This window comes from Micromys minutus, assembly GCF_963924665.1.
Source record: "Micromys minutus genome assembly, chromosome: 5".
NCBI classification, from domain to species: Eukaryota; Metazoa; Chordata; class Mammalia; order Rodentia; family Muridae; genus Micromys; species Micromys minutus.
In genome coordinates this window covers 88,771,459-88,797,645 of record NC_137974.1, presented here as the reverse complement: position 1 = coordinate 88,797,645, position 26,187 = coordinate 88,771,459, and the positions used below count along the sequence as shown (strand labels likewise).

The following is a 26,187-nucleotide window of genomic DNA, read 5'->3' as shown; positions in this document are numbered from 1 at the left end:
GTCTCATTTGGATATGTATATATAAATAATAAACTTGGCAGACACACAGACAGGTGATAGGTAGATAGATAGATAGATAGATAGATAGATAGATAGATAGATAGATAGATAGATAGATAGATAGATAAACAGACAGGCAGGCAGACAGACAGGCAGGCAGACAAACACACAGACAGACAGGCAGACAAATAGATACAGACAGACACACAGATGAGGGACAGGTAACACAATAGTCCTTCTTTGCCCATGATTTCCTTTTCTTTTGTTCCAGTGACCCGTAGTCAATCTCAGCCTGAAAATATTAAATGAAAGTTCTAGAAGCAGAGAAATAATTAATTTAAACTCGTGTTACTTGGAAATACCATTCTGCACCACCCACCATTATCGTCTCTGGACATGAACCATCTGTTTTTCTGGAGTCTCCAGGCTCTGTACTCCACCCTGTTAGTCACTCGTACTCTCTCAAATTGTTTTCTTTTAATGAATTTTTGAGATTATAATTACATCATTTTCCCTCCCTCCCTCTAAACCTCTTATACACCCCTCCTTGGTTTCTTTCCAATCCATGGCCTCTTTTTTCATTAATTGTTATTACATGTATATATGCATGCCAGATGTTATGCATGGCATATATTATGCCAGATGAGAAACATAGTTGATAAATTTTATTTCATAGCACACATGCCCATTTAAACAATTTCAGTTTCTCTAACAAGCCCAGAAAGAACAAAAAAATATGTCTACTTTTAAAAATTTAATAGTTCAGTTTGGATGTTTGTTATTTGAAATGCTTGGGGCATTACTGGTTTATATTTTTATTTATCTATTTTCATATTTGGAGATCTTGCATATTTGAGATATTTAAGGAAACCCAAATCCAAGTGTAAAATTTATTCTTTGTGTATATCTCATCCAAACAGCCTGAGAGTTATTTCATACAATATGTTCATTGCCTCTGCATCTTGACTGTGCCTCATCCCATGAGGTCAGATATGGAACTCTGTGGCTGTTCCACATCCACTGTCAAGTCACCTGTTTTGTGTGTTCATGGTGCTCAGTATGGTTACATCAAGTTCACCACAGCAGCCTGGGCCTCCTGACTCCAGCAGCAGCTCAAGCCATGAGAACTTTCTGGAACTGCATCTTGCATTTTGCTATGCCAACTTCAACCACACACCAAAATCCCACGTCTGACTCCCCTCTTGTAGTGTAACAGTACCTCAGCAACTTTTGTCTTCCTATTCCTGGAAGCTTCCAGTCTCTGTACAATCTAACCTAAGCCTAGAATGTTTCCAGCCTCTGAGACTGACTGCTGAGTATGCTCACCCTTTCTAGCTCTGTCTGAGCTCTGGCCACCTGTTTCAACTCAACTGTCCTGGCTCAAAGTCCTCTCCTAGCTGACCGATTCAATGTAGCTTCTCTCTGAATTTCTCTGCTTAGCCTCAAACCAATTTTGGCAATCTTTTCTCATCTTCTGACTCCTCATTCTCTGGCTCATTCTCTCTTCACCCATGTTTATCTTTTTTTCTCTTCAATCTGTCTCTGTAAAACTGCCTCCTTTCTTTCTCTGCACTGCTCTCTTAAGTAGCTTCCTTTTCCTCTCTCCTCATGAGAGTTGGGCACATCCTACTATGCCAAATCTTTCTCTGATTTGTCACTTTGTCTGACACTCAATTAGACATCACTTTCAAACACGGTGCTTCCTTCTACAAATTAACTTTACCTTCATTGTTTTGGATTAATGATGTACACTAAGGGTGCGCATGTGTCTGCATTCCAGCCAAAGGGATTAAAGGAGTGTGCTAAGGGCTGAGCCACATCACAATTAGAAACAGGTTTCTTCAGTAAGTAACAGTCTTGGGATTCACAGTGTGATCAAATATCCTGCAGTAACACCAAAGGCCAGAAAGCATCATATGTAGAATATTCCAGAATTCAGATTGTTGAGGTTTGGTTGCTCAATCTGTACATGGATATCTAAAACAATAACTTTAAGTGGAAGTTTAAAAATTCAGGAGAAAAGTCCATAACCTCTACATTAGAAGAATGAATCAACCTACATATATAATTTAAAAAGCTTTCATGATTTCAAAATGTAACTTAGACATATTATTTATTTGCCTGCTTACTTTCTTAGTGTGAAACTGAACCCAGTGTACCACACATGATAAGAATGTGTTGCTCTATCATTAAGCTATATCCAAAACTTGGGAATATGAGTTCTGTGAACATGTGTGGTTCTAAACCCTCCCCTCCATGTGTGTTTTAGAACACTGTCTTCTGTGACTACCCGTAAGAGACCCCAAGATTAGGCAGTTGACATCTCTCATAGAGGATGGGGTTTAAGTGTTATTATACACTCACCTGAGATTCCAGCCACCCCTTTCTATCCCTTCCTCCCATTTATATATAATATTGCCTGTGCTGTATGCGGCTTTGAGTCTCAGGAGGTTCTAGAGTATGTAATGTGTAAATATTGAATGAAGAGGGACTGTGGAGAACTCATCATCTATTCTAACATGAGGCTTCTGGATGATGCAACTGCTTTGGGGTCACCTATGTTCCCTGTAAGTGACTCTTCGCCCATCTCTGTAAGTCATAATAAACTCATTGGGTCACTAAGCCAGACTTAGATTAAATCAATCTTTGGTCTGTTGGAGCCCTACCTAGCAGGAATACATGTTTCTTCACATGTGACCTGGTAAAGCCCAGGCTAGTGTGTTGGTCTGTCCATCTGCCCATCCACCCACCCATGCATCTATCTGTCTATCTGTCTATCTACAACAAGCAGGAGAACCTCATGATGCAGCTTCCACAAAATCATCATTCCTGATGGGTGAGATTTTGTGATGACTCATCTGTTTGAGGGTCACCCATGCACCTTGTTTCCTGATAATTCAGAGATATGATATGAACTTTCTCCCAGGAAGGATGGAAATGCCTGGATTTATCTTACAGGTTTTGTAATTGTGATATTGCAGAATTTCAGCATCCATTCATTAAAAAAGCAAAAATGAAAGCTAGATGTAGTGGTACTTACCTTTAATCCCAGCACTTGGGAAGCAGAGGCAGGTGGATATCTGTGAGTTCTCGATCTACACAGTGAGTTCCAGGATAGCCAGAGCTGCATAGTGAGACCCAGTCTCAAAACCAAACGAAACCAAAACAAAACAAAAAATTAAGTTAAATAATAAAGAGAACAAAAACAGGAGGTGTGTAGGAGAGCTTTGTAGGTAAAAGTATTTACTGCCAAGCCGTGTGTTCTGAGTCCAACCCCTGGTACCCACATGGTGGAAGAAAAGAACAGACGCTTGCAAATTGTCCTCTAACTTCCACATGTGCCCTATCCACCACATTTAATAAATCGTTTTTAAGTAAAAACAACCACAGAATAAAATTTAATATTTGCAAATAAATATGAGTCTCATGTCCAAAATAAGAGCCTTTAAAAAAAAAAACCAGGAATATGTAAAGAATACTTCAGGGGATGAACATGCAGTTCAGTGAGAACTTGCCTAATATACAAATTCTTGGATTCCTGACCTTCATAGGAAAATATTCTAACTCTTAAAAGCAAAGGGCCAACCCCTATCACACACACACACACTCCCACAAAACATCTCAGCTCTATAATGAGAGATAAAACAAGCTTTTTGTTTATGTGTTTTGATTTTAGTTTTATAGTAAAGCATGGAAATTGGCCTTTCCCCAGAGAGAATACACAAAGGCTGATAATTACATTAAAAAATGTCCAGCCTCCATCAGGGAAATGCAAACCAAAATCCCGACATACTGTCTCAAATGCACTAGGATGGGTGATATCAAAACAACAACAAAACCAACAACAAAAACAAAATGTAGTTGCTCGATTGAGAATGCTGCCCATGGCTTAGATGTTTGAACATTTGATCTCAGTTGGAGATGCTTTGGTATGTGTAGTGGGTATGGCCTTGCAGGAGGAAGCATGTCTCTGGCGGTAGGCTTTGAGGTCTTAAAAGACTTGGGCCATTTACAATGCTTTTTCTCTGCTTTGTGCTTGCATCTCAAGATGTGAGCTCGCAGCATCCTGCTCCAGCTCCATGTCTGTCCACTCTGCTCTGCCATTATGGGCTCTAACTATCTGAAGCCCAAATAACTCTTCTATATGTTACCTTAGTCATGATGTTTTATCAGAGCAACAGAATAGACATTAATGCCATAAATCAAAAATTAGCAAACATTGTCAAGAATGTGCAAAACTTCATGTATTTCTTGTGGCAATGAAAAGGGGACAGTCCCTCTGAGATAAAGCATAGGAGTTTCACAAACAAAGCAGGGCCTGGAGAGACTTGCTGTTCTTGCAGAGGACTCTAGTTAAGTTACAATATCCATATTGGCTGTCTCACAATTGCTTGTGATTTCAGCTCCTGGAGATCCAAGGCCCCCTCTGGCCTCTGTGGGCATCCACATATATGTGTATATATACTCTCTATCACACATATATGCATAAATATCAAATTAATACTATATAATTTTAGTGTTAACACAGGGGGCGGGGCGATGGCTAAAGAGGTAAAAACACATACTGTTCTTGCAGAGAACACAAGTTTAGTTCAATTGCTCCAGGTGAAGAAAGGCAGAGGCAGATGGATCTCAGAGGCTCACTGGGTTAGCCAAAAACTGTGAGGCATGATGTATCAAAAGTTAAAGTGGAGAGCACCTGATGTTGACCTCTGATCTCTAGATACACACACTTGCACACGAAAAAAATTACACATGAATGTTCTTAGGTACTTTAATTACAGTAGTCAAAGGGTAGACACAACCTACTGAGGTCTCAAAACTGATAAAGCACATTTGGCACATCAGTACTACCCAGGGTCTGGAAAGATGGCTCAGGAGTTTTAGAACAGGTTGCTTTTGCAGAGGATCAGAGTCTGGTTCCCAGCACCCACAGGAGGTGGCTGGCTCACAGTCCCTGCTATCTCCAGCCTCGGGAGATCTTATGCCCTCTTGTGGCAATTTTGGGCATTGTACTCACATATACAGATAAGTTACAAATAAAGAAAAATAAAAACTTCCCCGGCTGTGAGGTGGAATGAAGGAATATAATTCAATTAGTATAATCTGCTTAGAAACAAATGGAGAAAGTTAAGGGAATCTAATTAAAATTTGAGTTAGTGAAAGGCAACTCAATAGTCATACAAACCCAATAAAGTTAGTAGCACAAAACACTTTTTAAAAGACACCTATTTAGGCATTTAAAAAGTGCCTATTTAGGGACAAAACAATAACTTTGGTAGTCTGACCTGAGTCTGACTTCTGAGCCTATTCATCTTCTTTTCCAACAAGCTGTGAATAAAGCGTAACAAGTTAAACTCTGTATAATGAAGTAGCAAGACCTTCCCAGAGTTCAGTGAGACATCAGAAAGGTAAATTCAGACCAGGTAAGTATATGCAAATTTGAGCGATTTCCTTTCCGACCTCCGCATTTTGCTTTCTAGGCGATAGTGTCTTCCTAGTTTGACCCAACGGGCTTCCCGTTGTCACAGTCTCTTGGCGCGCATGCTCAGAAGCTTGCTGACCTTTGGCATTTACTTCCTGCTGCTATGACAATGGCTACTCGCGGCGTGGGGCTCCTGACCCGTTTGCCCCTGTGTTCCCAGAGAAGGAGCCGGGTTCCGCGCTCTATTTCTAGGCACCTCAGTTGTTCAGGGACTATAACCGCGAGCGCCGGGAGCGAAGAACAGCCTTCAGGGGGTGCGGAAACAGGTGAGGGAACTGGCAGAGAAGGGCGGAGAGCGAGCAGCTACAGGCCTCCGGGCCTGGTCTCCCGCCTGTCACTGGAGGACGACTGCTGTTACAGCAGTGAAATTTGGCGAGGGATTTATAGTTCAACACAAAAATCGTTCGCGGTGGTTATAACAATCAGTATTGCCACCCAGTGGCGTTTGCTTCATCTCTATGTTGGTTAGGGTTACTAGCGCTGCGATGAAAGACCATGAACAAAAGCAACCAGGGAAAGAGTTTATTTAAGTTACATATTCCGGCTCACCGTTCACTGCGGGAAACCAAGTCAGGAAAGTGGTCAGTAATCTGGGGCAGAACCTAATGCAGAGGCCATTGGAGGCACGCTGCTTACCGGCTTGCTTCTCATGGCTTGCTTAATCTGTTTTCTAATAATCCAGGGCCACCAGCCCAGGATGGTACCACCTACATTGGCCTGGTCCCACCTACACCAGTCACTCATTAAAGAAAATGCTTCACAGACTTGCCTGCAGCAAAATCTTGATAAGAGCCATTTTCTCAGTTTTGGTTTCCTTGCTTAGGATGACTCTATAGCCAGTGCAATATCCATAAAGCTGTCACCAAAGGCTGAACACACTAGAGCCTAATGAGCAGCTGATTTTCTTGGTTTTCAGAACCCTCTGCCTATGAAATCCCTGTTTATTATTTTGGAAATTTCAGCACAACTCTTTTGGTAACAGACTCCATCCATTGTTTCAACGGGGGATCTTCAAAATGTATATACTTTGTCCTTCGAGATTCCGCCCTCATTGAACCTTTCTTGTATCCCAATAACCTGTGGATAGTTTTCAGAATTCTAGAACAGCCTTGCAAGACATTTGATGCATGCTGAAAAGATTGAATTGGACTTAGCAGAAGCAGCTTCTTTTGAAAATTCTTTAAATAACCCTACAAATCCAAATAAGGATTCTGCCAGAGGCTCTATTGTAATTTAGCATTTGTGTGGTGGCTTAAGTTTGTGAGCATTTTCCTATACTTTTTTTAGGATATAAAAGAAAACCTGTGGAGTAGAATAGAAGGCATTATTGCTCCATTAATGTTTAATTTGTTCCTATTTTCTGTGTGCACATGCCTGTGTTGTGCGTGTGTGTGGGCATGTGTATAAGTGCAAGTGCATGTGGGCATGAGTGTGTGGCTGATGAAGACACTCATCAGAATTACTCTTCCAACCTGCTCATCAAGGCAGGATCTCTCAATCAAACCCAGATCCCGAAGAAGTGACTAGTGTCAGTAGTTGCTCTGGGAATGCTCTAGCAGTTGCTGGTGGGCCTCTCTCTGCCTACTTGGCATTTACCTGGGGTCTAGGGATCTGAATTCTAGTCTTCAAACTTTTATGACAATCACTTTAACTAGTGAGCCATCTCCTCAGCCCTGACTCCATTTTATAGATGAGAAGAAAAAAAGTGCCTTTCAAGCTTTATCATCTAGACAGTGGCAAAAGCAATAAAACTGACCGTGAGGCCTTCCTCTTTCCTAGCTATAGATTATGTTCCACATTTGTAACGGTAGGATATGTGGTAAAGTGGGCCAGACTGAGCCTTTGCATAAAAAGAGAAGGAAATGAGGAGAGGAAGAACAGTCCAAAGGCTAAGATCAAGTTGACAGGAAGTAGAGTAGTCTCTGTCCTTAACATACTGTTAAATAATAAACATAATAATTTTATGGATTGTACTCCCTTCATAGATACCAGTGAAGTAATACAAAGCTGGAAGACAATCTACTGTGGTGTGCCTGAAGTCTTTACACACCTAAGCAAAATTTGAAGGCTGAATGGAAGTTGGCCAGATAGAAAGCAAGCAGGTGGGCATTCCAACAGGGGAATGGAGGCAAGAAAGTTGTTAGCATGTAATGTGTGTACAGTGCCATGTGTAGCAGGGTGTAATGTGTTGTGTATACAGTGCCGTGTGTGGCAGGTGTGTAATGTGTTGTGTATACAGTGCCATGTGTGGCAGGTGTGTAATGTGTTGTGTATACAGTGCCATGTGTGGCAGGTGTGTAGTGTGTTGTGTGTATAGTGATATGTGTGGCAGGTGTGTAGTATGTTGTGTATACAGTGCCATGTGTAGCAGGTTGTAATGTGTGGCAGGTGTGTAATGTGTATACAGTGCCATGTGTGGCAGGTGTGTAGTGTGTTGTGTGTATAGTGATATGTGTGGCAGGTGTGAAGTCAGAAGTGGGCAGTGAAAGGAGACATGTGGTGCCAGCAACCTAGGCTGTGACCTTTAACCTTTAGTGTACAGGTAGAAGGATCACATTGGCGGGAGTGTGGAACATTGATTGAGGGGACAAAAAAGGAGTGCCTGAGTCCAATTTTGGAGTCAGGCTGCTGCAGTGGCACAAACCTGAGATGAATGATGAAGGTTGGTGTGGAGTGGGTAGGGCACGTGTAAAAGTGTCCTGAGCATCTAGAAGAGGAGGGAGTCAGGAGGAGGGCACATGTAAGTGTGTCTTTAGCATATAGGGCAGGAGGGAGATTAGTATTTCTGCTTGTTGGTGCTAATGAGGACAGTTTAGGATTCAACAGCTTGTACTGTCATAAATAAACCCAAGTTCCCCTCTTTAACATGAGAGTGTCCTGGGGTTTGCTAATATCAAGATAGGGAATTTAGAGTACTTTCTTGGTTGGGCTCAAAGCTTTTGATTTTTATGTCAGTTACAACTCCCATTCTGTTGAGTGTCTGGACTTTTGTTGGGTGTGCTGGTACCAAACTTAGCTCTTCTTAATTTATAGAGTCTATCCTTTCAGACTTAGAAAATACACTTTAAACTCTTTATTGAAAGTTAAGTATTTTGAGGGGAAAGCGAGTTGTCCATCTTCTTTTTGAGGCCAATGAGTGTATCTGACTCAACTGCACCTGTTCTCATCCCTCTCTGTAAAACTCCTTATCTCTAGAAAGGTTCAAAGAGTTTCTTTTGTAGCTCTGGGTAGTCTTGAGTTTCACTGCATAGCAGATGGTGATCTTAAGCATGTAGCCCTCCTGCCTCTATTTTCTGATTGTTGGGATTACAGACATGTACTTTTTACACCCAGTTATATGTTGTCTTGAGGATTGAACTTCGGGCCTTGTGTATGCTAGGCAAGTACTATCTCTAGCTTTAGGTTTTAATTTTATTTCCCTGGGATAGAATGCCTAATTGATGGCAAGTGGGTATCAGTTATTTGAAATGGAGAAAATCTTTATTGTAACTTACTGCAGCATATTAAATGTCTTGTTCATTGTTTGACTATACTTGTATTAATTTCCTTCAGACTTTTCAGTATTACAGAGTGCACTGATTTTGTGTGTGTGTATTTGTGGAAGTGTTGAGTAAGTGATTTTACTTTCTAATTTTTGCAGACTGTTTCTAGCACTGGTCTCAGATATTCCAAATCACAGTTTTAATGGTACAGAGAATTGTGAGATAAGCTGAGTGTGGTGGCACACACCTTTAGTCCCAGCACTTGGGAGTCAAGCAGGAGGATCTCTGAGTTTAAGGATAGTCTTGTCTGCATAGTGATTCTCAGGCCAACCAGAGCTACAGAGTGAGACTTTGTCAAAAGGAAAATAAAATATGTGTATATTAAGATGAGTGTTAAAAGAAGAGGCAGACTGTACATGTAGGCTAGAGAGGTGCTTATGGCCAAGCTTGATCACCTGAATTTGGTCCCTAGAAGCCACATAGTGGAAGACAAGAATTTACTCCCAAAAGTTGTTCTCTGATCTCCACATATGTGCCAATGTACAGCCACATATGGGCACACAATAAATAAATAAATAAATTTTATAATATTTGATTAGATCATTTTAATTACATGTTTAATCTTTATAAACTTTATCAATATATGTTTTAAATTGTATGTGTGTATTAGAAGAAATGTTTTTGTCTTATTTATAGGCACTGAAGAAAAGACCATCCAAAAGAAATTCTCTGAGGTGCAGAAAGAGAGAAGAGAACAGGCCCAGCGGACTGTTTTGATACACTGTCCGAATAATATCAATGAGAAAAAATTTCTCAAGTATTTATCTCAGCATGGACCAATCAATAATCATTTCTTCTATGAAAGCTTCGTATGTATCTAAACTCTGACCTAACTTGGTGGTTATGCTATGAAAGTAGTTTTGTTGATTTTGTAGTATGTGAGCAAAGATCTCTTACTTGTTTACCCATTCCTTCATTTATTTAATGAGGCTCTTCTCCCCTTGGGTGTGAGAAAAGAAACTCTTATTGCAGTATTTCAGAATTATAGTTGGGGTCTAGCTAGTCAGTCATTATCTAGCAAGCACATTGAAGACCCTGCGTTCAATCCCCAGCATTGCAGAAAGGAAAGGATTTGTCAGGACCTTATGATGGAGTGACCCTATAATCTGAAGATCTTAGAGCAGTGGTTTTTAACCCATCAGTTTCAACTCCTATTTGCAAACCTCCAGAAATATTTACATGATGATTAATGTAAAAATATTTACATTAGCAAACTTAAAGTTATGAAGCAGCAACAAAAATATTTTTATAGTTGGGGTCATCATAGCATTAGGAAGGTTTAGAACTACGAATTTAGTCTATTGGCAGAAAGAGGGATCTGAGCTACACTCTGTGCTGTCCTGTTACACTGATCTTTTTAGGGCACTGTAATGTTCTTTTCTTAATATACTTATTATGAATCATGTTAGAATAGCATCATATATAGAATTCAAACTGCAGTATTTTGTAACATAGTTACTTTGAGGATGCTGTATTAATATGTTGACAGTGTCATTGTGAAGCATTGTTTCGTTTTGTTTCTTTTCTTATGCTTTTCATATAGGGTCTCTATGCTGTTGTAGAATTTTGCCAAAAAGACAGTATAAACTCATTGCAGAATAGAACATATATTCCAACCCAGAGCACAGAGGCTGCAATTCCATTTAAGTCACGTTTCTTGAACCTAAAGCTGAAGAATCGTTCTAACCAAATATCTGGACAGCCATCTGTACGAACAGACAATCAGTTGCCTCCTACAAGCAAGAAGCTCTTTGAATTACTGAGTTGTGCAGAAAGCGTAAGTTTATATGTATATTTCAGATTTGTTTAAATGTATATTTGTGCGTTATAAAAGTTCTGGTTCTCTGCTCCATTACTGTTTAATAGGTGCAGTAGGTTTTATGTGAGAAGAGTTAGAGATGGATGTATAGCAGTTTCTGCTAAGAATTGATAGATGCAGTCTCTTGGGTAGATGTTGTGATTGATTAGTATGTGAGATTATCTTGATAATTGGTATATGATCTCAAAGTTACTGTATGGCTTTCCTCCTGATTTCTTTTAGAGCAGTGACTTGCAGTCATGTCTTTATGGCAAGACATTCTTGTGGCCATGGAATCCATCTGTTTCATTAAGGTGTACTTTTTAAATATGCACTTGCTTGGCTCATGTTTTTACAACTCAAGTTTATTAGTGAATGGAACTGGATTAAGACATTCTTTCTACTTGGGGACTGGAAAGATTGCTCAGTGGTCCTGAGCTCTTGGCTGCCCTTGCAGAGGACAAATTGGGTTATCAGCACCCATGTCAGATGCTGAAACCCACTTGTGACTACAGCTCCTGGGCATCTGACCTCTCTTCTGGGGCAACTTACTGTCATGTCTATCCACCGACACACACATGTACTTGTAAGTAAACCTACTCTAACACCACAGGATTGGCTGAATGAAAAATAAGTCTCCCTTCTCCACTCAGAGGCATCCCCATGCTATTAGGCTCCCTACCTTATGGGTAAACCATGTGTTGCTGAAGTTTGGGGTCCTTTTCAACAATTTAGACCTTTCTTCCCTCTTATTAACATAATAATTGACTGTCTATAATATATTATTTCTAGTTTTGAATCTTTATCCTAGTATTTTTTTTTAATCCCAATTGATCAAACTTTTAGGTGGTAAGTGATCTTTACAAAGAATCATCTTATTTATCTAAATATTGTTTTGGGTTTTTTGGGGGGGGTGATTTTCTGAGTTCTAATATTTTGCTTCTAGCCTATATATTTCTTTCACTGCCATTAACTTATTTTTTTAGTTTAGTGGTCAGTTCTTTACTTGTGGTGCTGTTTTCAAACAAAGCATTGAAAGCTGTGATTTGCAGTTTAAATATACAATTCTAGTGCAGTTTTGGAGTCTTTAATATCAGTCTTTAAGGAGTCAGTGGAGCCTTTGCTGTTTGAATTCTGTGTTTCTTGCCGTTTGACACTGGGCTCCCATCCGGCTCTGACCTTTGTGATTGTTCTGACTTCTTGTCAGATACTTTTTCTTTCTTTTTGCTAAAACAATACTTCCTACTTACTGCTTACAATGTTGTTTTAATTCTAACCAAATTTTATTTTGCTAGTGTTTTTAGTAGTCCTGTTAAGAATCAACTTTTGACAGTTGATGGTAGTACTTGCCTTTATTCTCAGTACTCAGGAGGCAAAGGCAGGGGCATCTCTGAGTGTGAGGCCACCAGCCTGGTCTACAGAGATGGCTCAGTGGAAAAACTGGTTGCTGTGTAAATGTTTGGATCCCTGGCATCCACATAAAAATAGCCATCATGGCATGAGCCTGTAATCCGTGCTCTGGGATGATAGTACAGAGACAAGTAGATCTCCACAGCTCCTTGGCCAGCAAGTCTAGCTTAAACTGTGATCTCTGGTTTCAAGAAGAGATCCCATCTCAAGAATAAGGTAGACAGCAATTGTGGAAGAAACCCAGTCTTAATCTTTGATCTCCATAAATACAGAACTGAAAGCTCTTGTGAACACTAGTATATCACAGGAGTGCATGTGTGTGCACAAGTGTGAGTACATATGCAAATACATTTTTAAATCTACTTTTAAAACCAAAGAAAACAGTTGTATCTTAAGGTAAATCTTGTTAGAGTGAAAATAATATTATCTTATAGAACCTAAATATCTGTGTGTTCTGACTCTTTCTTTGGCCAGCTAGATAGACGACCAGCTGAACACTCTACTAAAGGCCTTCCAGCTCACAGAGGAGAATGTCAGGCTCCGCCATCTCACCTGCTCTCTGATAGAGGACATTGCCGCTGCATATTTTCCCAGCTGTGTCATCCGGCCCTTTGGCTCCTCCGTGAACACGTTTGGCAAATTAGGATGTGATTTGGATATGTTTTTAGATCTAGATGAAACTGGAAAACTTGATGATCACAAGGTAATACATATCTCTTTGCACCACTATAAAAAATTAGAAAAGGAAAGTCTCAGGACATAATAAAATTATAGCTGTTGATTTTTAATTTTAGTGAAGATGATTGAAGAATGCAGTCCATTTGCTAGTGATTCTTTGGAGTTGTAAAGTCTTCCTTTGTGTTGGTCTGGTGTGAGGTCACTTACTGTGCTTCTACATGTGCAGAAAAATTGTCTTCCTTGGGATTTGGGGCACTGATGTTCATGCCCTCTCGCATAGGTGTGGTCAGATATCAGTAGGGTCTAATTGTCCCAGATGTCCTCTTTTACTTGGTTTAATTACCTCTTGGCTTAGTAGTCACACAGTCTCTTATATACTTTCAGACAGACTTTAAACCATCCTGTTTTCTACTTTTTCTATATGACTTTTGGTATTCCAGCTCTTGGGCTGTTTAGAAGTTATCTTAGAGCAAGTGCAGTATAGTTTTCTCTGAGTCTTAGGATTGTGTTTCCTGTCCTAGAATGGCCTTTGTTAGCACAGCCTTGAAAAGATTTGTCTCTAAGAGTTAAGGCCTACTTCTGCCTCATCCTTCTTGAAGCTGTCCTTTTTTCCCCACCCTGCTTAAAATTAACCACCCCACCATCCTTTTTGTACCTTTTGGGTACTTCTGTCTTTCTGATCTCTTCCTGTCATGTCTAATGAGTGACTGCTGACTGTCTTCCCTGTGTCCTAAGCTGAGCAGGACAGGTCTGTGTCTGTGGTTTGCCTCCACTTAACTGATATTAGCAAAGAGTAGAATGACATCAGAGTTAAAGGTGTCAGGTTTAGTAATTTTAACTTATGTTGGAAATTGTTTTTTTCCAGTTTTGCTGTTTGGATAGAAAGTCTTACATGTTTCAGGATTTAGGCAATAGAAGTAAAAATAGTTAACTATGCCCTAAGTAGTGTTTCCTGTTGTCTCAATGACTGGTCTGGTCTGTGTGCTTAGTTTCCTTTTTTTTTTTTTTTTTTTGTTTGTTTGTTTTTATTAGATTTTCTTTAACATATAGTGCTATAGGAACAGCAAATATGAGAACCACTCATGGAGTTAGCTGTTTCTGCAGTTTTTCTGTTGTATATAATATATATGTGCACATGGGAGTGTACATGCACATGTGTGTGCTCGATAGAGGTCATGGTTCAACATGGGTAGTCATCTAGGTATGTATGTAATTATCTATAGGGAGCAGGGCTCAACATGGGGTGTCTTTTGACCCTATCTTTGAGACATCATCCCTTACTGAATTCAGCACACTTTGGTTGGCTAGACAAGCTGTCCAGTAGCACTAGTTATATGCAGACACTTAGCAATGGAGCTGTTTCCTAAGCCCTATTTTGCCAGAGTTTTGTTTATTTGGTGGGCAAGCGTCTGTTTATTTTCCATCATATGAGTCTTCCATAGTTAATGTTTTATTTCGGTGCAGGGTCTATTGGTCTGATTAGCCTACATGTTCTCTTGCTCTTTTATATCATTCATTCTAAGCTTGATTATGCTTTGGTGACAGTTTCCCAGATCTTGGTGGCCTTACACATGAGTTGACAATCTCTTGCTGAGGCTGAATCCAGAGCATCTTAGCATCAGCTCTCTGACCATCCCTTTCTTTCTAGCAGCCAGGCTGAGTCACTTGTCTCTGCCAGTGTCCTTCCTACTAGTGAAAATGGCGACAAGACCATACAGAGTTGAGGTGTGGCCCTTTATAACTTGTTCTAATCCTACCTAAGAATGATCTCAGAAACCTCTGCTCATATACAGAGCACACCCACATGGTAGCTCAGCACCATACATCCATGCACAGAGCAGCTTCACTAACTGTCCTTGGTTTGGCCATTCTTCCCAGCTCTAGTTCTCTGTCTCTAAGTCTACTGCTCAGAACTGTTGTGTTTTGCTTTTTGCTATCACCTGCACCTCTTCTGTATCCTTTGCTTAAGAGAGAGTAAATCTAGCCTCACTCCTCTACTATCTGCTCTGCAGATTAGTGGCTTTTTTATAAAACATCTTGGGACGAGTTAGTTTCAAGTAAATTTGTTACTATTTGTTTGAAATGGATGATCTTTTTGTGATCTTTTTCTTTGTTCACCTTTCTGTTGACCTCTATATCCTGAAGCCTGTGTGTCTTGTTTTCTCTTGCTGACCTTTTCTCTTGCCATTCTTCTGCCTCCCTCCCCACCTCTGAGTTAGCTGAGTGGAAAGGGCAGGTGTATGTTCAGAGAATATGTATAAGAAGTGAGTCTGTGGGTATTATTTCTTCATGTACATACTTGACTGCAGTACATATGTTAATCTTCAGTCAGCGATTTTGCAGGTTAGTGTTTGTATTTCACAAAACCCAAAGCTACCAAACATCTTTAAGTTTTTGCTATGATTGTATGTGTCTCAGTATTACTTTCTTTGGCTAGAAGTTATTTAGACTCTTATATTCTAAATCATCTTTCTCTAAAGTTTAAGAAGATTTTTTTTCTCCTCATAATTATCAATGTTTTCATATTCAGACTACAGGGAATTTTTTAATGGAATTTCAAGTGAAAAATGTTCCTTCAGAAAGGATTGCAACCCAGAAGATCTTATCTGTAATAGGAGAGTGCCTTGACAATTTTGGCCCTGGCTGTGTGGGTGTTCAGAAGATACTCAATGCTCGTTGTCCACTAGTGAGATTCTCCCATCAGGGCTCTGGATTCCAGTGTGATCTGACTGCTAACAATAGGTATGACCTGGTAAATGGGCCCACTTAGATGTGACTGTGCTGAGGTGTTAGCTCAACTCTTCTTGTTTACAAACAGTAGCTCAGAGCTCTTTACACTTACTTCAAAAATGTTTCTTTGTTTTAATATGAATTCACCAAATACGGTGTAATGGCACATACTTATAATCCCTGTTCTGGGGAGTGTGAATCAGGAGGATTGTAGTTGTCACTGTTTTAAGAACGTTGCATTGGCAGTGAATGTGTTTGATATTGAATATTGGGAATACATAGCTGGTTGGCTTTGAGGCAGAGTTTGATATAACTCGGCTGGTCTCTAGCCTGCTTTATAGCTAGCACTGCTCTTCAGCTCCTTGTCCCCGTGCTCCCACCTCCCATGTAGCCTGATCTGCAGTTGCTTGCCACTGCCTACCAGCATAACGCTTTGGCTTAATCATGGTATTCAAAATATAGGCAGAAACGGTGAGATCTGTCTCCAGATGTGTCTTTTATTTGACCCTTGTGTCTTAACTTAGGGTTTGAAGTTTTTATTTTTAACTTTTCTGTTTTGAAGTATTGCTTTGAAAAGTTCCGAACTCCTTTATATATATGGCTCCCTGGATTCAAGAGTAAGAGCTTTGGTGTTCAGTGTGCGATGCTGGGCTCGGGCACATTCGTTAACAAGCAGTATTCCTGGTGCTTGGATTACAAACTTCTCCCTAACAGTGATGGTCATCTTTTTCCTCCAGAGAAGATCACCCCCCATTCTTCCAACTCTGGATTCCCTAAAGTCCATAGCAGGTAAGACTAGAAGTGACCTTCTTTCTTTTTGACACTGAATAGACATTTACCCTGTAGAGTCGAAGCACATGTATTTGTAAGTCATGTAATTTACATCTTTATTTTTAAATCTAAAAATACACGAATGTAAATTTTAATTCTGATTTAAAATTTTAAGTGTGTGTGTGCTTTCACCATCATTCATAAGAACTGGTGTTGTTAAGCTAGGCCTTTGGAATTGAGAGTTGTGCCTCATTAGTGTCCATTGGCAACTTGTTTATTGTAGCCTTCCAAAAGCTGGATCCTCTCACTTAGTTGACCTAGTCTGAGATGAAGTTGAAAACGAACTTAGATCTGCTGTGGATCTGATCATGGTTCCCAGACTTTCCAGATACTGTTCTTTCCAGTCTTGCACTGTGGTGTTTGAAACTGCTTCCTGATGTTGCAACGATTCTCAGTGTACTTAAATTTGAGTTTAAAATTTGTCCTAGATATATAGTGTTTTAAATTCAGCATGCTATTTATATTATGAATAAATTGAAATTTTGATAGCTTGGTAGAAGAAATAGAAAAAATATTCTAATCTGTAAAAGGAGGACAATTTAGGGAGACATATGTAGAAAGTGTGTACATACCTTTATAGTTGTCCCATTGTACATGTTGCTCTAAGGTAATTCTTAAATATATGTGGGTCTTCTCTGTTTAAAATAACCCTAAAGGGAATTTTATTCCTATGTAATGAATTATGAACTATGTGTTAGTGTTTAAAATCATCTGCTGTCTAAGCGACAATGTTCTCTGCCATTCTTCCCTATGTGTTCTCATACCCACCTATACATAATGTTTTTTAATCTGCTTCTTTAGTCCTAATTAAATTTTGCCTGGAACATGCTTTCTCTTCTCTCAGACTAAAATATCTTTCTCTGCAACCTACCCTTAATTCAAATCAGAAGTTCCTGGAAATGCAACAGATGTTAGTATAGTTCACAACTGAGTTAAGAAGAAGCTGAATTGGTGGGTTGCCAGAGGGTCAGCAGGGTGGAGTGGGACTTAGTCTCAGGTCTGAGCCTGAAACAGAAGGCAGCAGCCACGTCTGTGGCCCCTCCTCCCTGGCATCCTTCATTCACGAAGTATTTAGTGACTACATGTGTCAGATAGTTTCCAATAGCTAACAAACTAGAAAGGCAAGATGAAGGTAGATTGTCATCAGTGAACAAACAACTTGCAAACAACCCTTCTTATTTTGCTGCTGGGCACACTGCTGATTTAACATTATGAAGCCATCTTATCATAGAGCTCCTGGACTCTGGAAACTGGAAAAATAACAGTAACAACAAGATGGAGTATACCGCTACTCTGTTCCAGTCTCAGAGTCCTCGGCCTGAGTCAGGCCTTCTCTGGCCTGCCCTGGCGCCTTCCTTCCAACCTCGAGGACTCCCCTGACATTGCTCCCACAGTTTTCTTCCCTTCCCTCCAGCTCCTGAGTGCTCACAGAGGTTTTTCATAAACAGGTATCTGATGGTCTCATTCTCTTTCTTGGAATTCTTCAGTATCTTCCTGATAACTGCCAGTAATTTTAATAGAAAGTATAGTTTATAAACAAACGAAAATATGTGTGTTGAGAGATGGGACTGTACCTCAATAGTCCAGCACTTGTCCAGCAAATAAAGGCTCGGAGTTTGTTTCTCTCATAGCTACCTCCCCCAAAGTATGCTGCTTTCATTCTAAATCATTTTAAAATGCTGCAAGAGGTTATTTTAGGAATTCCTTAGTTTCCCACTTAAAGACGTCCAACCATTGATTTTTCAGACTGATTAGCAGTTCTCTTTAACACGTTGCAGGTATGGTTGTCAATGAGTTCAAAGCAGAATTTACTTTTGCTTATTTTTCAATTTTTGGTTTTAAAATTGCCATGAAAGAATGTTTTTTAAATGAGTGTCTGTTAAGTATGTGGTAGAAATCACTTTAAGATGAACTTATCAAAGTGTTTTTTCTTGTTTACATGTTTAAAGTTATGGCATTAGTACTTGCTGATTTCCATAAGGCTAGTATTAATGTTGATTACAAAGTCTGTGGTAAGAGAAAAAACAATGTTAAACTCAAAAAATGTAAGACATCTTGGGAACTCTGTCATTAATTGCCTGGCTGGCTTTCATATTTAATTTCTTCGGAGCCTCTCAGAATAGGATATTCTTGCCAGTTTGTTCTCTTTGAAATGATTTTGTTTTCTTGCTTATTTATTTAAATTTTGGAGAGCCCTTCAGAACCTCCAGAACTTTGCAAACCACTGTTCAGAACCTACGCTAAGGTGAGAGCCTGTATTCTTAGCATTGTATACAGGCCCTTCATAACCTTCCTCTTGATCATCACCTCGTATTTTTCTCTGAGGCCTCTTCTCTTGCTGGTCTCAGGTGACTGCATCCTCTCTGTGCCTGCTCATTCACCTCTCCCCACCTGTGCCTGCTGTGCTCTGTCATACCACCAGCCATGGAGAACTGCCACAAGATAAGTCAGAACAGCAAAAAGACAGACCCCGTACTGAGTGGCTCTCATTTACCTGGCTAACCTGTCCTTGCTTCCTGTCTTGCAGGAAGTGGTACTGTGTGCTTCCATGGGCTGGGTACATGTCTACTTCAGCAGTACACTGTTGTAAAGATGTAGCGTACTGCCGGAATTACAGCTTTGTTCTCTGTGGGTACTACCCTGCCAGCTTTTAACAACATAGCTTGAGTTTTACCTGTTTGTTTCTTATATTCTCTTGCATCTGATAGTATATTCGTGAATATTCCACTGAGGGGGGCGGCATAGGTAAGATGAAAAGAAATATGCAGTGAGGGAGTTGAGAAAATACAAACAATCCTAGAGGTTCTGTTGCATAGATAATTTGGAAAAATGAGGTGGTAGTTGAAGGACGTCATTAGCCAGAGGATAAATGTAAAAGATACTGGGGAAGTAAGCAGTGCGAGAGATATATGTTTGTGCATGTAGCCAGTTTGAATAGTATCTTCACCTTTACTCTTCCTTTGATGTCATCACACACCAGTTTGAATGAACTAAAAGTGGGAGAATAGGGACAGTATTGAGAGTTATTCATCATCCTCTCACTTTATTAATAAGGTCACAAGCTTGCATGTCTTAGAATATTTGAAGACACTGTCTGTAGCTCTGTAGGGTGTTCTGTGGGGGAGGGGATACACATCTCTATTCCCTGAGCAAAGTCATGATGTATTCCACTGACCTCTGCTACCTTTATTTCTCCAGAGGAAAGTGTACTTTAGTACATCTTTGGTAGAGAGAGTGTGCCATCTCCAGTGTCATCTTCATGCCTTCCCTTCAGTCTCAGAGGGAATGCTTTCTGGGGTGCTCTGGGCTGTTCCATGTACCTGGCTTGTTGGTGATGACAGTTGTTCCAGAGCATGGTCATGAATCAGCTGTGTGCCAAATGTGCCAAAACTACCTAAAAGCCACATTCTGAAGCTCTCCCAAAGGATCATCAGTAGCTCTGCATCAGGGACTCAGGCCCCTTTCTACAAACATTGGGCCTGCTGACTCTACTTTGTGAAAGTCTCCAATCCATAGGATTTGATTGTTTTGGGGTTTGCCCTTTAATTTCAATGAGTCTGAATAAATCAGCTTTTTCTTTGTAGATTGTACTTTGGAAACTTTATAAGATGTTCTTAAAGTTTCCTTGGTAAGTTTCATGTTTTACACTTAGTCCTCTTATCCACTTCAAGTTAGTGCTTTCTGGTGTGTGCATGTCCAGTTATTCTTAGCACTGTTTGCTTTTAAAGCAGGGTACACTTTCTCCATTGAGTTCTTTTTGTGCCCTCACCAAAACCCAACGACAATAAATTGTCTATATTTGTATGTGTCTCTTTCTATATCAATGCCGGCGAGTGTTCTTGTGCTGGCTGGCTGTCTATCCTTGGACTGCAATAGCACTATAATGCTCACTGTGGCATAATGCGATTGCTACACGATGTCTTACTAAGTTTATTCCAGTTATTTGTGTCTTTAGTTCTTTTAGCTGACAGATTCATATATATATGATACATTCTGTCACATGTAACTTCTCCCCTCCCCTCCTCCCTTTCTCCCACCAGATCTTCACTCCACTTTCACGTTGTTATATCAACAGACATTGTCCATGTTTGGGTGAAGGAGAAGAAAAAAAAAAAAAACAGGGAGAAAAAAGAGGAAAATAATTGAAAACCAACCCGTTTATCAGGCTTGAATACTAAATGCTTGAATGTGGCAAAAAGATGGTCTTATCTTAAATCGAATTGCCTCTTGAGTTTCAGTATTTTCTGTGAAATCCTTTTTGTGAAAAGGAACACTGTGCTGGCTAGTCTTGTGCCAACTTAACACACAAACTAGAGTTATCTGAAAGGAGGAAGGCCTTAATTAAGAAAATGGCTCTCTAAGACCTGGATATAAGATATTTTCTTAATTAGTGACTAATGGTGAGGAGGGTCCAGCTCATTGTTGGTAGTTCTGTCTCTGAGCAGGTTGTCCTGGGTTCTATACATGAAAGCAGGCTGAGCAAATCAGTAAGCAGCACCCCTTCATGGCTTCTGCATCAGCTCCTGCCTCCAGGATCTTCTGTCCCAACTTGCTTTGGTGATGAACAGCACTGTGAAAGTATAAGCTGGTTTTTGGTCATGGCGTTTTATCTCAGCAATAGACGCCCTAAGATAAATACATAAGTAGAGAAAGTCTCTGGTGTTTAAGTGACTGCGTTTATAGAAATATTTGTAATATGACTCTTACTTTTCTGTGTTAGTAATTTTTTAAATTGGAAACATTTTTTCATATAATATATTTTGATTCTGGTTTTCGCTCCCCAGATGCTCTCCACTTCCCCACCAACCCATGTCCACAGCTTTTCTTGTCTCAGAAAACAGTTTTAAAAAGTAAGATAAAGTAAAAACATACAAATAGAAAAAAACAGCTTAAGGAAAAGCACAAGAAACACACACAAATGCAGAGACATACATATTTACACATACAGAAAACACATACAAAACAAAATTGGAAAGCATACTATATAAGCAAAAGATCTGTAAGGAGAAAAATACCCAGACATTGTGAGTCAAAAAACCACTAAAGATAACATCGAGTTTGTTTTGTGTTAGCCATCTACTACTGGGTAACATAAAAACAACTTTCCAATGAGACTTTATTGGAAAAAAAATCTTTCCTTTCTGATTGGCTGTCAATTAGAGATAGCTTCTGGTGGACTAGGATTTGGGACTTATGTCTCATTTCCCTCAACCCTGGGTCCCATCTAGCTTAGCACCTGTACAGGCCCTGTACATGCTGCTATAGTCTCTTGAGTCCTTAAGTGACTCAGTCCTGTGTGTCTATAGGCTTTGTCTCCTTGATGTCTTCATTTTTTCTGACTCTTAAGATCTTTCTTTCTCCTCTTTGGAGAAGTTTCCTGAGCCCTGAGAGAAGGGATTTGATAAAGACCTCCCATTTAGGATGAAGTGTTCCAAAGCTTCCCACTCTCTACACGGTTTTGGGTCTCTGTATTTGTTCCCATCTACTGCAGGAGGAAGCTTCTCTGATGATGAGCAAGATACTGATCTATGAGTATAGCAGAATATCATTAGAAGTTATTTTATTGCTAAGTTTCTTTGGCAGAACAGTGGTATTTGGTTTTCCCCTAAAGTCTATGGCCTGTCTAGTCTCAGGTCTTGGCCACCCAGGCAATGTTGGGCATGGGTTCCATCTCACAGAGCCTAATTCCAAGCAAATAGTGTGGTTTATCATTCCCACAACTTTCATGTCACTATTGCACTAGCATATCATGCAGTCAGATCACTATGGTAGATCTAAGAATTTGTGGCTAGCTTGGTCTTTACTTTTCTTCCCTGGTAGTATACAGAGTACCTTCTAGTACTATGAACACTAGTCAAAGAGTGAAGGTTCTAGGTAGGTACCAGCTTGGCTTCTTGTAATTAATAAGCTATGTAGATGATGTCTTCAACAGTAGGTCTTATCATCAGTTAGTAGAGAGCAACCAATAGCTTTGGTAAAAACCTGGGTTGTTTAGGGGTTTTCATGGGTTTCCCTTTGTTAACAGTGTTATAAATCAGAGACATATTTCCTGGGGGCAGGGGACACAGCTGCTAAAAGATAGTGAATATATTTGACTTGTGTTGTGTTGCAAAAAAATATAATATGAGCTGGGCATGGTGGCACATTAATCATGGCACTTGGAAGGCAGAGGCAGGAAGATCTCTGAATTTCCAGGACAGCCAGAGCTACACAAGAAACTGTCTCAGAGTGGGGGATACACACACACACACACACACACACACACACACACACACACTATAAGTATATATAATCTATTGTTATTTGACATATTAAAGCATATATATATTTCAAAGATGTAAAAATGTTTTCATAGCTGTGTGGTACTGTGTTGGTTTTGTGTTGTTATAGCTTTGGGCATGTGGTAAGACTGCACACTGTGATGGAGGATACATGGAAATGTTATAGGACATAGACATGAGCAGAAGAGGGAAAGGTGGATCTCTGTTTCTTCCCTTCAAGGGCATGTATGTCTTCAATATGTGTTTACCACCTCCCAAGATCTCTAAGTTGAGAACACATGGGCCTTTGGGGACAATTCAGGTTCAAGCTAGAACACATAACATTGCAAGGGAAATATCTCAGTAATATAGATCTTATTTTTTAAAAATGTAAAAAACATTAAAAAAGAGAGATGAGATTGAACCTTATCTCTTTCTAGTTTTCCCCTAGGAATTATAGACACCCACAGTTGTTCAGATTATAAAGTGTCTGCTATAGAATAGAGATGGTTGTGGGTCAAACTGGGAGAGGGATGATCACAGGAGAGTGGTCTTTTTATTCCTAGACTGGGGTAGTCTGGTGACATCATGCCTGTAGTCAGAGTGCAGTCAGGGACGTTTCAGTAGAGGGTGGCTTGTATTGGGAAAGGTTCAAACTGAAGGTGCATGCTGATGAGCTTGTGAGATTGGAGTTTGCTTTTAAGAAACATCATGTACATCATATGGGACTCAGACTAGGGTGCTTGGTAGATTTTATGGTATCTGTGGACTTAGTAAAAATATCTATGTCAAGATATAAATGCTAGTAAAAAGTGAATGCCTTTTTAAATATATTCATACTTAATTTGTTATCTGAATTAATAAATTCTGATTGCTCTGGAGTTCTTCATTTGATAAATTAGCAGTTTTTAAACCCCTTTAGAACAACCAGTTTGAATCATTGGATCAAAGCATAGATTAGTGTTAAGGATGGAGGAAAGATAAATCAATTGCTGTGTAAGGATGTTTCGAAGTTTAGTGGAAGGTAGACACTGCCTGTTTTTATTTATAACTAGAAAATTCATTACTTCAAAAGATGGGCTAAAATCTTTGAGTTGCTAGAAGCTAACTTTAGTACAATGAAGGAAATGCAACCATGGTTTCCACTGTTGTGTGGTTATTTCAGATCCTTTGTCAATGAAGTTTTAAAGTTTGTGAACTAAGTATGTATAACATGACTAATGCCAAGACATTGGCATTTAACTGGGTTAATTCATAGTTCTGAAGGAGGAAATACTTTAGAGGCTGAAACTCTCTCTCTCTGTGTATTTAAGATGCTGAAGATAGATGTATTATAGAGGGGAACAATTGTACATTCATCCGGGATATGAATAAAATTAAACCTTCTGGAAACACAGAAACTTTAGGTAAGTCTTTTTCCTTGTTTGTTTGTTCATTTGTTCCTTTTTGGATTCTGGACTCTGACAGATTTTTTTCATCTTATTTTCTTGCAGAATTACTACTAAAGGGATTTTTTGAGTATTTTGGCAATTTCGCTTTCAGTAAAAATTCCATAGACATTCGACAGGTAAAGACTGTCAGCACCTGCTATAAACTGTCTGTCTGCTATACTAGTGTTCTCATTTGATTCATTTTTAAGGCACTTTAAAGACTGCTAGATCTGAGTAGCAGCCATGAGGTGGGACTGAGATGGGCTGTGGCACTTGAAGATAGGTTTGTCATGTATACCCAGATTGGCTTGGACTTGGGATACTTTTGCCTCCACATCCCAGTGCTGGGATGCAGGCATGTGCGACTACCCTGATTCCAAGTCCCAAGGATAGAGAGATCTGACTGCTTCCCTCAGTTTCAGTATTTGAGGCTTAATTAGTACATGCCACTTTACAAAGATTGACTTTATTTATATTCTCTTTCTCCCTCCCTCCCCCTTCCATCTCTTGATTCAGACCATCCTCTTTTTAAGTAGAAGTTGTATTATGTAAACAGGGTGTTTTTATTAATACCTGTCACCTAAGCATTGACATCATCATTCATAGATATAAAACTAAGTAATTGTCTTCAGAGAATACTCATAAACTATGTGGGAAAAGAACATCCTGGTCACACTGCTCTCATATAAATGCTTATGTATCTGAGACCCTGGGGAACACAAAACTCTTTACTCTGACTTATGCTAGTTTCTCTTATGTGTTCCTGGCAGCTAGGCCCTTACATATGTGTCTTCTCTGTTGCACTTTGTAGGGAAGGGAGCAGAACAAGCCGGATTCCTCTCCTCTGTACATCCAGAATCCTTTTGAAACATCTCTCAACATAAGCAAAAATGTGAGTCAGAACCAGCTACAAAAATTTGTGGAATTGGCCAGAGACAGTGCCTGGATTTTGGAACAGGAAGATAAGGATCAGCTTTCTCCTTCAAGTAGGCAGCCCTGGGGGCTGGCTGCCCTCTTGCTGCCACCTGGAGCAGGGTACACATCCCTCTCCCGGAAGAAGAAAAAGCCAATGAGTGAAAAAGTCAAAGGCTTGTTAGCATCGATTAAAACTAACAGCCCTGACAGTTCCACAGATACCAGTGGAAAGAGAGCAATCAATACGCAGGTGTGATGAACCATTTGGACTTCTGGGAAGAGCTGCTACCAAATGTTGACAGGCCTTTTATATATCTGATGTCATCACCATTTTACTTGATCTGAAGTTCTGTGTATTTCCTTCCGATCAGGTGGAGTTTATTAAAATACCAGTGGCAAAAAATTTGCAACAGACATATTTGAACTCTACAACGTGAGTGATAAAATGAGATTTTATCAGCAGCCTGGTTGATACTTCTGTCAGTCTCTAGTTGGAAATCATTTTCAACCCCTTTCAATTATCTTCATATATAGGTGATGAATGCAATAAAGTTTCTAAACTTGGTAGGACTCTTTAGTTTCTATTTTCTACTTATCAATTAACATTCTCTTATTAGGTGTTTTGTCTTCTGATTAGTATACAAAGCAACAGGCTTGTATCCCATCAGGATCCTTATGCAGACTTTGTCTTTGTTGATTTTCCTGCTCCTCTCAACCCCCCTCCCACTTTTCTTCCCCCACTAAGCCTCAGTTGGATTTTGCTTCATGTATGAGTGACTATTCTGCCACTCGGTCCCTTCCCCTCCCTATAAGGTCTTACCCCAGAAGGTCCCCAGAGTTTCACGATCTATACCTCATACATGCTTCACGTATGATATCAAAAGTGAACCCAAGGTTTGCACAGGAAAGGAAAGTTACAGCTTTGTTCTCCAGGATCTGGGGTACTTCATCAAGCAAAGCTCTCCTATTCCCAGTTAAACAGGTTGTGTTTGATTTCCCAAACCATGTCTCTAACACATAAAAATGCAGAGACTTCAGTGACTGCATTCTGTGTTCCGGTCAGATATATAGAATTGTGGATATATTGTACTTGGAAGTCAAATTTTAT

General features: G+C 39.8%; 1 protein-coding gene across 3 annotated transcripts; it reads left to right on the top strand.

Annotated features, from left to right (window-relative positions):
* Positions 1 to 5,594: 5,594 nt before the first annotated feature.
* MTPAP (mitochondrial poly(A) polymerase) lies at positions 5,595 to 26,187 on the top strand (the record flags this gene model as incomplete). Of its 3 annotated transcripts, XM_080917018.1 has the most annotated exons (10): positions 5,595 to 5,751; positions 9,664 to 9,836; positions 10,571 to 10,804; positions 12,714 to 12,938; positions 15,444 to 15,655; positions 16,206 to 16,260; positions 16,381 to 16,432; positions 24,048 to 24,140; positions 24,228 to 24,301; positions 24,976 to 26,187. In XM_080917018.1, 10 exons carry the CDS (start codon positions 5,595 to 5,597, stop codon positions 25,333 to 25,335), a joined length of 1,635 nt encoding a protein of 544 aa, XP_080773144.1. In that variant the 3' UTR covers positions 25,336 to 26,187. The 3 variants fall into 3 exon arrangements, with proteins under 3 accessions (XP_080773144.1, XP_080773143.1, XP_080773142.1); XM_080917017.1 differs by having other exon boundaries at positions 5,595 to 5,739; positions 16,206 to 16,432; XM_080917016.1 differs by having other exon boundaries at positions 16,206 to 16,432.